This window comes from Zonotrichia albicollis, chromosome 20 (genome assembly GCF_047830755.1).
Source record: "Zonotrichia albicollis isolate bZonAlb1 chromosome 20, bZonAlb1.hap1, whole genome shotgun sequence".
Taxonomy (NCBI): domain Eukaryota; kingdom Metazoa; phylum Chordata; class Aves; order Passeriformes; family Passerellidae; genus Zonotrichia; species Zonotrichia albicollis.
This window is the reverse complement of record NC_133838.1, coordinates 11,882,260-11,898,990: the sequence shown is the minus strand read 5'-3', so window position 1 is coordinate 11,898,990 and position 16,731 is coordinate 11,882,260. Positions and strand designations below refer to the sequence as shown.

Genomic DNA, 16,731 nt, shown 5'->3' with positions numbered 1-16,731 from the left:
TTCCTTCCTGTGAGCAGTTCTGAGGGAGTTCTAAAGAGCTATCAGGGGAATGAATTAGTGCTTCAAACCCGAGTTACAAATCTATAAAACAGATTAGTACACTTCACGTAAGGCCACAAACACTGAGAGGTGTCAGTGAGGCTGTTTGGGATGGTTAAACCCAATCTTGAGTTAGCACAAGCTGTGCCTCCATGGCTGGTTCAAGCCCCAGGGGTAGATGGAGCTTCCTGAGGCCCCTGGAGCTGTCAGGGACAGGGGTGGGAGCACCACTGGGCACCAGGAGCTGCTGCCTGACCCCATCCCATCCCATCCCATCCCATCCCATCCCATCCCATCCCATCCCATCCCATCCCATCCCAGCCCAACCCCTGGGCTTTGGGGCAGGAGGAGTCCTGGCCAGGCAAACCTGCAGGGCCCAGCTGGGAACGTGGAGCTGTTGCTCCTGCTGCTCCTCCCAGGCTGCCCTTCCCAGCAGAATCCAAAACCAAACCTTTGCTCCCTGCTGGTTTTGCTGTTAAAGCCAACTTTGGAGTTTGGGGCCTGGAGCCAGCCTGGAGCCAGAGCTGCAGCACTGCCAGGAGGGCTCTTTTTGGGTGAAAAGCTTCTGAGGAGAGCTCCAGGCACTGCCCACCCTGACACTCCGAGCGCTGCTTTCAGTCCAAGCGTTAAAGTGCAAAACTTCTTTGAGTTACAAAAGTCTTTGGGTTAAACAGGAGCTGGGAGCCGCTGGGGTGAGTGAGAGCTGTGAGAGTGCCACAGGCACAACGCACCAGCTCTGCTCCCTCTGTGACTGCTGTGCTGTCACAGTACCAGCAGCTGCTGCAGATCCTCCCTGGCCACGCGGGTGCTGTGCTGTGCCAGCCTTGGTGACACCCAGAGCTGTGCCTGCACCCCAGGCTGGGTGCATTGGTGACACCCAGAGCTGTGTCTGCACCCACAGAGCCTTGTGGTGGTGCCTGCAGGAGGAGCAGCCCCACACCTCTTGTAAACTGTGAGTAAATCGGTCCGAGAGCATCCTGTGGTTTGGGTAAGAGCAAGGTACAAAACTCCACGCTGGGTTTCTGAAGCTTTGGTCTGAGCTGGGCTGTGGCACCCGGCAGTGGGGGGGCCCTGGAGGGTCCCAGAGGGGCTCGGGGAGGGTTGGGGGCCCTCAGAACATGAAGAGATCGTCCTGCTCAGCCGGGCTGGGCTCCAGCTGGCCCCAGTGCAGGGGGGACAGAGCCTCCGCAGCCTCCTGTGCTGACAGCCCCGTGTCCAGCTCCTGGGGATTGGTCCTGGACTGCGCCAGCCTGGGCACAGGGACGGGAAACAGAGAAACAGTGAGGGAAATAAATACAGAGAAATGCACAGAGTGAAATAAATACAGAGAAACAGTGAGGGAAATAAATACAGAGAAACAGTGAGGGAAATAAATACAGAGAAACAGTGAGGGAAATAAATACAGAGTGATGCAGAGAGTGAAATAAATACAGAGAAACAGTGAGGGAAATAAATACAGAGAAATGCAGAGAGTGAAATAAATACAGAGTGATGCACAGAGTGAAATAAACACAGAGAAACAGTGAGGGAAATAAACACAGAGAAATGCACAGGGTAAAATAAATACAGAGAAATGCACAGAGTGAACTAAATACAGAGAAATGCACAGAGTGAAATAAACACAGAGAAATGCACAGAGTGAAATAAGTACAGAGAAACAGTGAGTGAAATAAACACAGAGAAACGCACTGAGTGAAATAAATACAGAGAAATGCACAGAGTAAAATAAATATAGAGCAATACAGAGAGTAATGCACAGAGTAAAATAAATAGAGAATAATACAGAGAGTAATGCACAGAGTGAAACAGAGAGTAAAATAAATACAGAGTAATACACGGAGTAAAATAAACACAGAGTAATTATTCTACTTATTATTAACACACAGCCATTATTAAGAGCCATTATTAACAGCCAGGGCTCTGGGGCTGCTCCCCTGCTGAACTGCAGGGAAGGATGAGAGTTTGAGAATTACCTCGAGGGAGGGCTGAGAGTTTGAGAATTACCTTGAGAACGCCTCGTCCAGACCATCATCCATCTCCTTTGTGGAGAGATCAAAAGAGAGACAAGTAGTTGCTAAGAGAGCTGCACAAAAGTGCATTTAGAGTCCTGGCTCTGCACTCACACAAAGAAATATCTCTGTCTGTTGGGTGCTGAGGTGGCCTCAGCCACCTCCCCTGCAATCTGCAGGGAAAGGGGAACTCGGGGGCTTGGCCCTTCCTGCACCTAAAGGGGATGAGCCTGCCCTAGATCCACCCAGGAGGGCAGCAGGGATGGGAATCACCCCAAATCACCCCCAAAGGAACTGATCCTGTACCCCCAGATCCATCCAGGAGAGCAGCAGGGATGGGAATCACCCCAAAGGAACTGATCCTGTACCCCCAGATCCATCCAGGAGGGCAGCAGGGATGGGAATCACCCCCAAAGGAACAGATCCTGTACCCCCAGATCCACCCAGGAGGGCAGATGGGATGGGAATCACCCCAAATCACCCCCAAAGGAACTGATCCTGCACCCCCAGATCCACCCAGGAGGGCAGCAGGGATGGGAATCACCCCCAAATCACCCCCAGAGGGGCTGAGCGTGCCCCAGCTCCACCCAAGAGAGCAGCAGGGATGGGAATCACCCCCAAAGGAACAGATCCTGTACCCCCAGATCCACCCAGGAGAGCAGCAGGGATGGGAATCACCCCAAATCACCCCCAAAGGAACTGATCCTGTACCCCCAGATCCACCCAGGAGAGCAGCAGGGATGGGAATCACCCCAAAGGAACTGATCCTGTACCCCCAGATCCACCCAGGAGAGCAGCAGGGATGGGAATCACCCCTAAATCACCCCCAGAGGGGCTGAGCGTGCCCCAGCTCCATCCAGGAGAGCAGCACATGTTATTTATTTCAGCACAGGGATGGAATTCCCTCCCTGGCCCTCCCAGCCCTGCTGCCAGGAGGGAGCTGACCCTGAGCTGTGATCCCTCCCTGAGCAGCCCAGGCCCCCCAGAGCTCCCAGTTTGCCCCAGTTTGGCCCAGTCCCCCCGGCTGTCCCTTACCCACTCCAGGTTGTTGTTGACAGAGGCATTGCTGGGCCCAAAGCTGCTGTTGTCCAGCGCTGGGGGCTCGGGGCTGCTGCCCAGGGGGGCCCTGCCCGGCTCCTCCAGGTCCAGCAGCTTCCCCAGGGCTGCTGTGAGGGCAGAGAAACAGAGAAACACCCAAACCTCCCTGCTGGAATCACCTCCCTGCTGGAATCACCTCCCTGCATCCAACCCCTGCAGGATGCACCCACATCTGGGCCCTGAGCACACTCAGGTGTCACAGACACATTTCATGGAAATTCCTTTCCTCGGGATTTCTCCTCCTGAGAAGCTGAAAGGCCTCAGGAACAAAATGTGAACAATGGTTATCTGCTGCTGTGGAATGCAACAGGTGCATCTGGGATTGGTCTCATGGGGTTGTTTTTAATTAATGGCCAATCACAGTCAGCTAGATCAGACTCTGTCCGAGCCACAAGTTTTTGTTATCATTCCTGCTCAGGGACAATTCCCCACGCCAGGCCCTGCCCTGTGCCTCACTCACCTGTGCCAGGGTGGGCAGGAGCTCCTGAGCTGGGGCTGCTCGTCCCTTCTGCTGCCAGGATGGACCTTTCCCTCTTCTCCTTCTCTGCACAACAGGAGAGGCCATGAACCCCTGCCTGCAGGGGCAGGGACAGCAGGGACAGCAGGGACAGCAGGGACACAAACTCCAACTCACCTTCCTTTGCTGCCTGCCAGAACTCAAAGGCCAGCCTGAAAGCCTGGGCCACAGTCAGGGTGACAGCCTGGGCCTGGGGACACACAGCAGGACAGGATGAGAGCTCTGAGATCAATCAATGAGATCAATGACATCACTGAGATCAATCAATGAAACCTCTGAAATCACTGAGATCACTGAAATCACTGACATCACTGACATCACTGAGATCACTGAGATCAATCACTGACATCACTGAGATCAATTAATGAAACCTCTGAAATCACTGAGATCTCTGAAATCACTGAGATCAATCACTGACATCACTGAGATCAATTAATGAAACCTCTGAAATCACTGAGATCACTGAAATCACTGACATCACTGACATCACTGAGATCACTGAGATCAATCACTGACATCACTGAGATCAATTAATGAAACCTCTGAAATCACTGAGATCTCTGAAATCATTGAAATCACTGAGATCAATCACTGACATCACTGAGATCAGTTAATGAAACCTCTGAAATCACTGAGATCTCTGAAATCACTGAGATCCCTAAGATCAATCACAGAAACCACTGAAATCAATGAAATTACTGAGATCAACCACTGAGACCTCTGAGATCACTGAAATTACTGAGATCAACCACTGACATTACTGAGATCAATTAATGAAACCAATGAAATCACTGAGATCAGACACTGAAACCTCTGAAATTACTGAGATCATTGAAACCACTGAAATCCATTATATCAATCACTGAAATTACTGAGATCACTGAAACTACTGAGATCAAGCACTGAGACAAATCACTGAAATCCCTGAAATTACTGAGATAAATCACTGAAACCACTGTGATCAATCGTTGAGATCTCTGAAACCAATCACTGAAATTATTGAAAGCACTGGCAGCCCCCAGGGACATGGGGGGGACACAAACAGGGCACAGCACCCCCAAAACCAGGCAGGGGGACAAGGGGACCCCAGAACCAGCAGTGCCAGTCAAGGCTGGCACCAGGAGGGCTCCCTTGGATATTTGAGCTCTTTACATCCCTGATGGGAGTGCAAATGCTTTATGGCAAAAAAAAAAAAAAAAAAAAAAAAAAACCTTAAATATGGTAATTAAGTATGAAACTCCTCACAGCTGTTTACAATTTAAGCTGTCACATCTGAATCAAGTTTAATAGGCCCAGCCACTGTTGAGAATTACCCAGGAACTAAAAATATGGGCTAATTACATGGCAGTGCCTGGGAGCTGTGGTGCACCCAGAGCCCCTGCCCTGGCTCCAGGCTGGGAGCAGGGATCACCTCAGCAGCAGGATCTTCCTGCACTTCACACAGCAGGAAAAAGGAAATTATCCCCAGTTTTTCTGCCACAAAAGGCTTTGGAGAACTTTATTTGCAGGGGGATGCACCGAGCTGATGCAGCACTGAGATAATTCCTTTAGCAGCAGGAAGATTTAAATTTTAATTTGCAGAGCGAGGCTTTATCTCGGCCCTGCCAGGATGGGAGCACAGGAGAGACAACTTGTGGCTGCCATTATTGTCCCCAGGGGGAAAAAAGGAGCTGGGAGAGGCAGGGAATGTGAACAGAGCTCCAGGCACGGGGATGCTGCTGGGACCAGGCTCTGGGGCACTGAAATAGCAGGGAGAGGTCCAGGAGGGCTCAGAGCAGAGAGATGGATTTGGGAAAGAGTCTGGGATGGGTTCTGAGCCCACCTCAATTCCTTCCCACAGCCAAATCTGGGCTCTGAGCCCACCCCAAACACTCCCAGAGCCAAATCTGTGCTCTGAGCCCCCTCCCCAGCCCAGGGCAGCCTCTCCTGATGTCGCAGACATCTTTATGGAAAATCCTTTCCTTGGGATTTTTATCTCCTGAAAAGCTGAGAGGCCTCAGGAACAAAATGTAAACATTGATTATCTGCTGTTGTGGAATGCAACAGGTGCATCTGGGATTGGTCTCATGGGGTTGTTTCTGATTAATGGCCAATCACAGCCCAGCTGTCTGGACTGTCTCAGTCAGTCACAAGCTGATGTTATCTGTAACACAAATGATATCATTCTTTCTTTTTCTATTCTTAGCCAGCCTGCTGACGAAATCCTTTCTTCTATTCTTTTAGTATCATTTTAACATATTATATATAATAAAATAATAAATCAATTGATAAATAAAACATGGAGTCAGATCCTCATCTCTTCCCTCATCCTGGCACCCCAGCGAGCACGGTCCCCTCCTCCCTGCCCTCACTGACCATTTTCCTCTTGGGGCACAGGAAGGCGTGGCACTCGAGGCTCTCGCTGTGCTGGCTCTGCGCGATGTAGGCGAACACTTTGTCGTGGGCCCTGTCTGCGGTGCAGTACGAGATCCTGGAACACACACACGGCCCGGGCTGGGCTCTGGGGCTGCCACAGGGGCTGCAGGGCACGGGGAGGGCACCAGGGTGGGCTGGGCATGGGGAGAAACCGGGGGGTGACATCCATGGGCAATACGGGGAGAAGGGAAGGGAAGGGAAGAGAAAGAGAAGAGAAATAAAAGAAAAAAAGTAGAGAAAAGAGCTAAGAAAAAAGAAAAGAGCAAAGAAAAAAAGAAAAGAGCAAAGAAAAAAGAAAAGAAAAGAGAAAAGAAGTGAGAGAAAAGAAAAGAAAAAGAGAAGAGAGAAGAGAAAAAAGAGAAGAAAATAGGAAAAAAGAGAAGAGAGAAGAGAAAAAAGAGAAGAGGAAAAAAGAGAAGAGAGAAAAGAGAAAAGAAAAAAGAAGAGAAAAGAAAAAAGAAAAAGAGAAGAGACAAGAGAAAAAAGAGAAGAGGAAAAAAGAGAAGAGAGAAAAGAGAAAAGAAAAAAGAAGAGAAAAGAAAAAAGAAAAAGAGAAGAGACAAGAGAAAAAAGAGAAGAGGAAAAAAGAGAAGAGAGAAAAGAAAGAGAGAAAAGATAAAAAGAGAAAAGAGAGAAAAGATAAAAAGAGAAAAGAAAAAGAGAAGAGACAAGAGAAAAAAAGAGAAGAAAAGAGGAAAAAAGAGAAGAGAGAAAAGAAAAAGAGAAAAGATAAAAGGAGAAAAGAAAAAGAAAAAAAAAAAAGAGAAAAGAAGAGAAAAGAGAGAAGAAGATAAGAGAGAAAAGAAGAGGAATGTCTTTTCCACCCAGTGGGACAGGACAGGCTGGAGCAGGGGATGCTCCCAGCACAGCACCATCTCACACTGCCCTTCCTCGGAAGGTTTCCCTGGAGGATGAGGAAGGAGAAAGGAGCTGTTCCCAGCCTGGCATTCCAGGCTCAGGGCAGGGGCAGGAGGTGATGCAGGGGTGCCCAGGCTGGGCTGGGAGCCAGGTTTGGGGTTTGCAGATGCCCAGGATGCTGCCCGAGCTCAGGGGACATGGGAGGGAGGCTCAGCACAGCCCCAGCACCCACCTGTAGATGGAGATGTTCTCGATGAGCTCGCTGCTCCTGCCGTCCCTGAGCACAATCCCCCGCGGCGACACCTTCAGCGTCACCTTCTGCAGCTTCTTCCCACTGGCCTTGGCCTGGGCGAGGGACAGGGGCAGGGAGAACCCCGGGCTTTGACCACGGGCACCCCCAGAGGTGTGGGAGCAGCTGGGGATGCGCTCAGCAGGGCTGGGAATCGGGGGATGGCTGGGAATGGGCTGGGAATGAGGGGAATGGCTGGGAATGGGCTGGAGAAGGGCTGGGAATCAGGAGAATGTATTGGAGAAGGGTTGGGAATTGGGGGAATGAACTGAAGGAGGGCTGGGAATCAGGGGAATGGCTGGGAATGGGCTGGGAATCAATCAGGGGATGACTGGGAATGGGCTGGGAATCAGGGGAATGGCTGGGAATGTTCTGGAGAAGGGCTGGGAATCAGAAGCATGTACTGGAGGAGGGCTGGGAATTGGGGGAATGTACTGAAGGAGGGCTGGGGATCAGGGGAATGGCTGGAAATGGGCTGGGAATGAGGGGAATGGCTGGGAATGTTCTGGAGAAGGGCAGGGAATTGGGGGAATGAACTGAAGGAGGGCTGGGAATTGGGGGATGGCTGGGAATGGGCTGGGAATCAAGGGAATGGCTGGGAATGGGCTGGAGAAGGGCTGGGAATTGGGGGAATGAACTGAAGGAGGGCTGGGGATCAGGGGATGGCTGGGAATGGGCTGGGAATTGGGGGATCCAGGAATTCCACCCCTCTGAGGCCCCAGTGGGACAGAGGCTGTGCTGGCTGCTCCTGTCCCTCTGTGCCCTCCCAAATCCTGGAAGGGAAGCCCAGAGCAGCCCTGGCCACGCTCCAAACCCTGTCCCTGCCCTGACCCAGCCCGGGGCAGGCTGCCTGCAGCGGGTCAGAGCCTCCTCACACACCCCAGCTTATCACAGCAGCTCAGCATGCTCCAGCCTGGCCCAGAGAGCCCCATCCCACAGCTGGGCTGGAACCAGGGGCTGCCAGAGCCTGGAAATGTCTGCAGTGCCACCCACAGCCCTGGAGGAGCTGCAGCCCCAACCCCAACTCCCCTGGAGTGGCAACCCCAATTCCCCTGGAGCTGAAATCCCAACTTCTCTGGAGCTGCAATCCCAACTTCCCCATGAGCTGTAATCCCAATGCCCTGGAGCTGCAATCCCAATTTCCCTCCGCAGGGACCCAAAAGTTCTGCGGGATCCCAAATCTCCAATTTCCCCTGGAGATGGAATCCTGACCCCATGGAGCTGCAATCCCAATTTCCCTGGAGCTGTAACCCCAATCCCCTGGAGCTGCAAATCCCAATTGCCCTGGAGCTGCAATCCCAATCCTCCTCGAACTGCAATCCTGACCCTTCCTAGAGCTGCAATCCCAATTTTCCCGGAGGTGAAATCCCAATTTCCCCATGAGCTGCAATCCTGACCCCATGGACCTGCAAATCCCCTTCCCAATTCCCTGGAGACGCAATCCCAATTTCCCTGGAGTTGAAATCCTCACCCCATGGGCAGCAAATCCCAACCCTATGGAGCTGCAACCCCCAACTTCCCTCCACTAAAACTTCTCCCCGTGGGACCCTCCCAAGGGCCATCAGGGCCACCTGGGGACCCTTGGGGACAGCTGGGGACACTCACGGTGGCCACGATCCTTTTGACAGCGGCTGCAGAGAGCTCCTCTCCCTTGGGCTGCTCCACCAGGGTCATGCCCAGGTACTTGAGGCTGAAGAGCATCCCCTCCAGCAGCGTCTCCCTCGTGTCAGTCCAGTTCTCAGGCAGCTCTGGGGACACACGGAAGGCTCTGGAGTCACCAACTCACAGCAGCAGCAGCAGCACTGAGGGGTTCACCTGGGAGCCTCCCCTGCAGCTCTCCAAGGCACCACAACAAACCCCAAAACCTTTTCCATGAACCACAACAAACCCCAAAACCTTTTCCATGAACCACAACAAACCCCAAAACGTTTTCCACACCAAACCCTTCAGGAGCCCCCAGTTCACCTGGGAGCCCCCCCGTGCCCTGACCCTGCAAAGCCTCACCTACACAAGGAGGATAAAATGGGATTTGCTGCTAATCCCGGGCAGCTGCTGGGACCCAGGTGAGGGGAATGATCCCCCCAAGCCTGAGGAGCCCCCCAGGAGCAGAGGGCTCTGCTCTCCCCTTGGAACCCACCACGGAACTGTTCCCTGAAGAGCTGGGGGGGGAAAGGAGGGTTCCAAATACAGGGACAGCTGTGGGGCCAAGGTGAGAATCAGGTGGGGGTTCCTAAACCTGAAATCCCACCCAGGAGCCAGCAGGGATGGGCAGCTCGGGGGCTTTGCCCCTCCCCAGGTGTCCCACGGCCCCACAGGTGTCCCCAGGCCGGCCCGTTCGTGTCCCCCCGCTGCCCACGCCCTGTCCCGCTGTGACCCGGGCCGGGCCGGTCCCACCGGATCAGGGACAGCCGCGGGTTCGGTGTCACCGGGGGGGTTCGGGGAGGCTCCCCCGGGCCCGGTGCCCCCCCCGGCAGGGCTCGGTGGCCGCTCGCCATGGGGGCATCGATCTGCGAGCGGGACGAGGTCACAGCGTGCCCGGCGGGCTCCGGCCCTTGGCCCGGGCTGGGGGACACGGAGGGACACGGGGACAGGGGGACACGGGGACAGGGGGACAAGGGGACAGGGGAAGGAGCGCAAGGAGCGCAGCGGGGCGGAGCGAACAGCGCGGCAAAAAGTGGGGCTGAAAGTGAGAAAAGAGCGACGAGAGAGCGAAAGCGAAGGGAAAGAGAGAGAGCAGAGGGCCGGGGGAAGAGAGGGGACAGGGGACAGAGGGGCCGGGACAGAGCGGAGCGAGGGGAAGGGACAGGGACCGGAGCGGCGGAGCGGAACCCGGAGCGGGGCCCGGAGCGGAGTGCGGGAAAGGGAGCGGGAGCCGGGGCAGGGAGCGGGGTGCGGGATGAGGGGCCCGGGGCAGAATGCGGGGTCCGGGATGGGAGCGGGGCCCGGCCGGGGCGCGGGGTAGGGATCCGGCGCTCAGGGCAGGGAGTGGGACCCGGGGCAGGGAAGGGGTCTCGGCTCTCACTCTTGTGCCGCCCGCCGGCCCAGGACGGTTTGTGCACGCTGGGGCTCCTCAGCAGGGCCCGGCCCGCGGACTTGAGCGCGTCCATCCCGGCCCGGCCCCGCCGCAAACTTTTCCTGCGGCGCCAGCGCTGACCGCGTCCGGGGGCGGGGCCATGCAAATGAGCGCTGACGTCAGCGCGCCACGCCCTGTGCCACGCCCACCCCCGCCCCGGGCCCGGAGCGCGGCGGGGTCCCAAAAACTGCGCGGGGTCACTGAAGCTGTGCGGGGTGCACAGAGTTGTTTAGAGTTCCTAAAGCTGTCCAGGGTTCCTAAAGTTGTGTAAGGTTCCCAAAAACTCCGCGGGGACCCAAAAGTTCTGCGGGGTTCCAAAAACTCTGCAGGGTTCCTAAAGCTCCACATGGACCCTAAAGGTCCTCGGGGTCCCTAAACCAATGCAGGGTCCCATAAACTGCCGCGGGTTCCTAAAGTTGTGCAGGGTCCCAAAAACGCCACAGGGACCTAAAAGTTCTGTGGGATCCCAAAAGTTCTGCGGGGTCCCAAAAGCTCTGCAGGGTCCCTGAAGTTATGTAGGGTCCTCAAAACTCCACGGAGTCTCCAAAGCTCCTCAGGGGACCTCAAAGCTGAGCAGGGTCCCCAAAACTCTGTGGGGACCCAAAAGTTCCGCAGGGTCCCTAAAGCTCCTCGGGGTCCCCAAAGCCCTTCGGGGACCCTGGGTCTGACAGCACTGTGGGGACGTCACGACCCAGCCACACCCAGGGCCTGGGGGTGCCCCCCAAAATCAGGATTTGCTTCCCCCCACGATCCTGCCCCAAATCCCTCCTCCCTACACTGTGGGGTGCAGCTCTGCAGGGAACCCCCCATTCCCCACTCAAATTCAGAGTAAGGACCCCCCTCTGCTCTCTCCATGCCCAGGTGACCCCAAAAAAGCTGAGTTTGCCCCAGGAGGGGTTTGGTGGCCCAGGCTGGGGTGGGATATTGGGGTGTCCTGTCTGGGCAGCCACCCTGGTGTCACCAAGGTGTCACCAACTGCTCTGGATGTCACTGAATGGGAGAGTTCAAGCTTTCTGAAATTAAAGGATAAAAAAGAGGAGGTGAAACCCCAAAGGAAAGGGGAACAGTTTGGGGAAGGGGAGCTCAGCCCTGAGGGAGGCTCGTTCCTCCTGCAGCTCCTCCCAAAGCTTCAGGCAGGCACGGATGCGCAAACTCCCCTGGCACACCCCGAGGATGCAGCTGAGTTGGCTGGAACAGTTCTGTGCTGGCTGGAATTCCTTCTCGCAGGGTCAGAAGAGAGGGACCAGGAGTTCAGGCACTCATTTGGGTTAATTCTGCTCTTTATCACGAGGAATTCAGGCCTGTGGTAAACTGGATTAGTTTTACTGACAGCGCCGGAGCTCCCAGACTGACACCAGCACATCTTGTTATATAACGCAGCGAAGATAAAAATACAGCAGGGTAAAACATCAGCCGGGAGAGGAAATAACTGGAGCACCCCCACTTTTAATGCATGCTGGAAAATGGGGGTGAAACCCCCGTGCTGGGGCGCTCAGGGCATCTCCTGTCCAAGCTCTGCACAAATCTGATTTATTTGTCACAGCCAGGGCAGGAGCCTGGGGAGCACCAGCACGCCGGGAAATGTTAAATATTAAAATATTAAAATATTAAAATAAAGACCTGAGTTTTCATGGGGAGAGCCTGCAAAGCCAGCTGCTGGTTTTTGTGATTTCCTTAGGGAAAGGTTTCACCTCCACTTTCCCCATCCCTGCTGTGCCATCCTGTGCTGCTGGGGCAGCTTTCCCTGCCAGGCTGGGGCACAGGGGGTTTCTCGGGGTGCCAGGGGAGTTCTCCTGACCCCTGTGAGAGCCACGAGCACCCCTTGATGCCCCCCAGAAACCCTGGGGGCACCCAGCGGTGCTGCCCTCTATGCTCCTGCCCTTGTGATGGCATTTCCCTCCCTCCAAGCTGATTTTTTCTCCTTTTCCCATTCTTGCCCTGCATCCCCAGGGCAGATTTTGCTGCTGCTGGTGGCACTCCCAGCCAGGCCGTGCCAGAACAGGGAATTTGAGGTGCAGGCAGAGCAAAAGCAGCTGTAAAACAGCAGATGGGCACTGCCCAGGCTGCTCTGCCCGAGCAGATTTGGGAGCTAATAATAATGGTAAACATCTCAGTGCAACCTGGTTAATCCTGATCATCCCCTTAGCCCAGCACGGCATTTGGGGGGGTTTTGTGGGCTGGGACAGCCCTGAGTGTGGGGGTGTTTGAGGGTCCCAGGACGAGGGGAGAGATGAGAATGTTGACTCCGTGTCTCAGAAGGCTGATTCATTATTTTATGATATATATTATATTAAAAGAAAATGATATCTTAAAACTATACTAAAGAATAGAAGAAAGGATTTCTTCAGAAGGCTGGCTAAGAATAGAAAGGAATGGAATGATGATAAAATCTTGTGACTGACCCAGAGTCCGAGCCAGCTGGGCTGTGACTGGCCATTAATGAGAAACAACCCCATGAGACCAATCCCAGATGCACCTGTTGCATCCCACAGCAGCAGATAATCAATGTTTGCATTTTGTTCCTGAGGCCTCTCAGCTTCTCAGGAGGAAAAATCCCAAGGAAAGGATTTTCCATGAAAGGGTCTGGGACACCTGAGTGTCCCCAGCCCCAGCTGGGATCCCTGCAGTGCCAGAAAATAAAGAAAATAAAGGAAATAAATAAAAGAAATAAAGGAAATGAAGGCGCCACGCTGAGCCCAGGCCCCATTTCAGCCCTGGATGTGCCTCAGCAGCCCTGCAGTTCCACACAGCTCCCAGTGATGTTTGCAGCTCACAAATCTCCATTGGAACACGAGGTCTGGGATTTTTGTGGTTGGAAAGAGGAGGAGCACGAGTTCAAAAATGCACACAGAGAGCAGAGAAATGGGACTTTTTTATTGTGGTGTTTTTTTTGGTTTTTTTTTTGTAATCTCTGGATCTGGGGGAGGAGCTGACGCTGGGGTTTGGAGCTTTTAATAGAAAAACTGGGATCTGCTCCTGTGGGCCTGGGGACAGAGGGACAGTGGGACAGGGGGACACGGGGACAGAGGGACACGGGGACAGAGGGACACGGGGGCACGGGGACAGGGGGACACGGGGACAGAGGGACAGGCGGACACAGGGACACGGGGACACAGGGACACGGGGACAGAGGGACAGGGGGACAGAGGGACAGAGGGACACGGGGACAGAGGGACACAAGGACAGAAGGACACAAGGACAGAAGGACAGAGGGACACGGGGACACAGGGACACAAGGACAGGGGGACACAGGGACAGAAGGACAAACGGACACAGGGCTGGGCTCCTCCGCAGCTGCTGGGCAGGAGCGGCGCAGCTGGAAGGGGTAAAACCCACAACAATTCCCAGGTACCGGGGGTAAGAAACACAAAAATTCCCCAGGGGAAGGGGTAAAATCCAAACACAAAATTCCCCAGGCGGCCCAGCCTGTCCCAGAGACCCGTCCAGGCCACAAAATTCCATTTTTTTCCCCATTTTTTCCCGTTCTTTGCTCTCCCCACGTGCCCCGGCGGAGCGGGGGCAGCACCAGGGCAGGGCCCCCGTGCAGGGGAGGATTTTTATTAATTATTTGTTAATTGTGATGGAGCAGCTCCCGGGAACAAAGGCAGGTTGCCATGGCAGCAGGGTGGGAGAGATCCCAACAATTCCCGTTGTTCCCTTTGGAATAAAGGATGGAAAAACACCCAGGGAGGGATGGGGGTGGCACAAACCCCAAAATTGTCCCAAAATTGTGCCTGGAGGGGACACGGGGGATGCAGGAGAGGCCAAACTGGGATTGGGAATGGGATTGGGATGGGAAAATTGGAGCCCATTGGGAAAATGGGAAAATCTGTCCCTCTGTCCCTCTGTCCCCCTGTCCCTCTGTCCCCCTGTCCCTCTGTCCCCAGACCACCAGGAGCAAATTCCACTTTTTCTATTAAAAACTCCAAACCCCAAAGTCAGCTCCTCCCCCGGATCCAGGGATTAAAAACCCAAAAACAATAACAAAATTCCCATTTCTGTGCTGGCTGTGTGCATTTCTGAACTCGTGCTCTTCATAGTTCCAACCACAAAAATCCCCAAACCTCGTGTTTCAATGGAGATTTGCTGAGAGCCCCCAGGAACTCAAAAATAAATAAAAAACCCCAATATCAGGGGGTGCTGGTGCTGAGAATTCAAAAATAATATAATAATAAAAATAATAATAAAATAAAAACCCCAATATCAGGGGGGCTGGTGCTGAGAATCCAAAAATAAATAAAATAATAATAAAAATAATAATAAAAACCCAAATATCAGCGGGGCTGGTGCTGAGAATCCAATAGTAATTTAAAATAAATAATTAAAATAATATAATAATAAAATAAAATAAAATCCCAAATATCAGGGGGTGCTGGTGCTAAGAATCCAAAAAATAATTAAAATAAACTAATTAAAACAATATAATAATAAAAAAATTAAATAACATAATAATAAAAAATAATAAAATAAAATAAAATAAAACCCCCAATATCAAGGAGGCTGGTGCTGAGAATCCAAAGGTACTTTAAAATAAATAATTAAAATAATATAATAATAAAATTAAATTAAATTAAATTAAATCCCAAATATCAGGGGGTGCTGGTGCTAAGAATCCAAAAAAAAAAATTAAAATAAAATAATTAAAACAATAATAAAAATTTAAATAACACAATAATAAAAATAATAAAATAAATAAAATTAAATAAAATAAAACCCCCAATATCAGAGGGAGGCTGGTGCTGAGAATCCAAAGGTACTTTAAAAAAAATAATTAAAATAATATAATAATAAAATAAAATCCCAAATATCAGGGAGTACTGGTGCTGAGAATCCAAAAATAATTTTAAAAATTAATATAATAATAAAAAATAATAAAATAATAATAAAAAGGAAATAAAAAAACAATATTAGGGGGGGCTGGTGCTGAGAATCCGAAAGCAATGGAGTCCCATTCAGATGTCATATTCAGGGAAAAAGGGATTTTCCAGGATTTTCCAGGATTTTTGGGTTTGTTCTCAGGCTCGGCCGAGGCTCCCGGGCCCTCTCGTGGCTGCTGCGGGCACGACACGAAGGAATTTCCTTCGATTTTCCACCCAACACCCAGATCGTGCTGCTGGAATGGGATTTTGGGGTTTGGAGTGCACAAAATGCATCTGGTGCACACAAATGTCCTCAAAATAAAATGTTCGGAGCAGCTCCTGGGCATGGGACAAAAATTTGGGCAGGACATTATCATATCAAATAATAATATTGATAAAGCATAATGATATTAAATAATAAAATATTTAAATAATGAAATTAAAATAATTAAAATTAAATAAAAATAAAATAAATAAAATAACAATAAATAAAATGAATTAAATTAAGATAAATTAAATTAAGTTAAAATAAGTAAAAGTAAAAGAAATAAAAATAAAAGAAGTAAAAATAAAAGAAGTAAAAAGAAAATAAATAGAAATAAAAGAAGTAAAAATAAAATGAGTAAAAATAAAATGAGTAAAAATAAAATAAGTAAAAATAAATAATAAAATAAATAAAAAATAAATAAAATAAAATAAAATAAAATAAAATAAAATAAAATAAAATAAAATAAAATAAAATAAAATAAAATAAAATAAAATAAAATAAAATAAAATAAAATATTCCTCAGGGAATTCCTGGCAGTGCCCCCAGCAGGATCCTGGCACAGAGAACATTGGAATTTCCTGAAGGATTTCACCTGGAGGCCCAAAACCACAGGAGCCAAAGCCAAGAGGGAAAATCCAGGAAATTCACCCCAAATCCAACTGCAGGATTCCCAAAAAAAAAAAAAAGATTTTACAACACAGAATTGGGCAGAAACAGAAACCAGGGAGAAGCTGCTTCTCCTGTGTGTCTGAAAAAGGACAAAGGCCAAACTGCTGCAATTCTCAATAAATTTAAATTTAAATTTACCTGTTTTTAGAGGGGAAGTTGCTGATTTGATCCAGGAACCCAAATCCAGCTCCTCCTCCTTTGTTTCACTGCTGCAAAAGCAAAACCTTACCTGGAATAACAAACCAAACTCATCCTGTGTGCTTCCACATCAGGGCAGTTAAAAAGGGGGAAAAATTAAAATTATTTCTTTTTATCTGCAAGAAAATGTTTATTCTTTGTAAACCCCACAGGGAAAAAAACAAATGCAGCCAAGACCAAGGATTGAACAAAAGGGGAGCACTTTTTAAATTTGTGTTAAATTTGAATGTTTGGTGCAATTTGAGGGTTTCCTTGAAAATTCCTAAATAAAAACCCCAAAACTCACATTTCTAATTTGTGCAATTTGAGTGTTTTGTGCAATTTGGGGGTTTCCTTGAAAACTCCTTAATGAAAACCCCAAACACACAATTTCAGTTTGTGCTATTTGAGGGTTTCCTTGAAAACTCCTCAGTAAGGACCCCAAACTCACATTTTTAAT

The 16,731-nt window shown here is 50.7% G+C and overlaps 1 protein-coding gene across 2 annotated transcripts; it reads right to left on the bottom strand.

The window, feature by feature from the left end:
• Positions 1 to 336: 336 nt before the first annotated feature.
• LDLRAP1 (low density lipoprotein receptor adaptor protein 1) lies at positions 337 to 10,413 on the bottom strand. Of its 2 annotated transcripts, none has more exons than XM_074555497.1 (9): positions 10,248 to 10,413; positions 8,831 to 8,973; positions 7,169 to 7,281; positions 6,019 to 6,133; positions 3,781 to 3,853; positions 3,607 to 3,690; positions 3,084 to 3,211; positions 2,044 to 2,078; positions 337 to 1,289 (listed from the first exon to the last, which is right to left on the bottom strand). In XM_074555497.1, the coding sequence occupies exons 1-9, from the start codon at positions 10,330 to 10,332 to the stop codon at positions 1,151 to 1,153; spliced, it is 915 nt and encodes a 304-aa protein (XP_074411598.1). In that variant the 5' UTR covers positions 10,333 to 10,413; the 3' UTR covers positions 337 to 1,150. The 2 variants fall into 2 exon arrangements, with proteins under 2 accessions (XP_074411598.1, XP_074411597.1); XM_074555496.1 differs by having other exon boundaries at positions 3,084 to 3,214; positions 10,248 to 10,412.
• Positions 10,414 to 16,731: the final 6,318 nt, after the last annotated feature.

What these genes read in the sequence shown, in the direction of transcription:
- LDLRAP1 (XM_074555496.1), bottom strand. Translation starts at nt 10,332, where the DNA reads ATGGACGCGCTCAAGTCCGCGGGCCGGGCCCTGCTGAGGAGCCCCAGC. An exon ending in GAGAACATCTCCATCTACAG is followed by an intron (nt 6,134 to 7,168) that starts GTGGGTGCTGGG and finishes TGTGTGTTCCAG; the next exon opens with GATCTCGTACTGCACCGCAG. An exon ending in TGTGCCCCAAGAGGAAAATG is followed by an intron (nt 3,854 to 6,018) that starts GTCAGTGAGGGC and finishes GTGTGTCCCCAG; the next exon opens with GCCCAGGCTGTCACCCTGAC.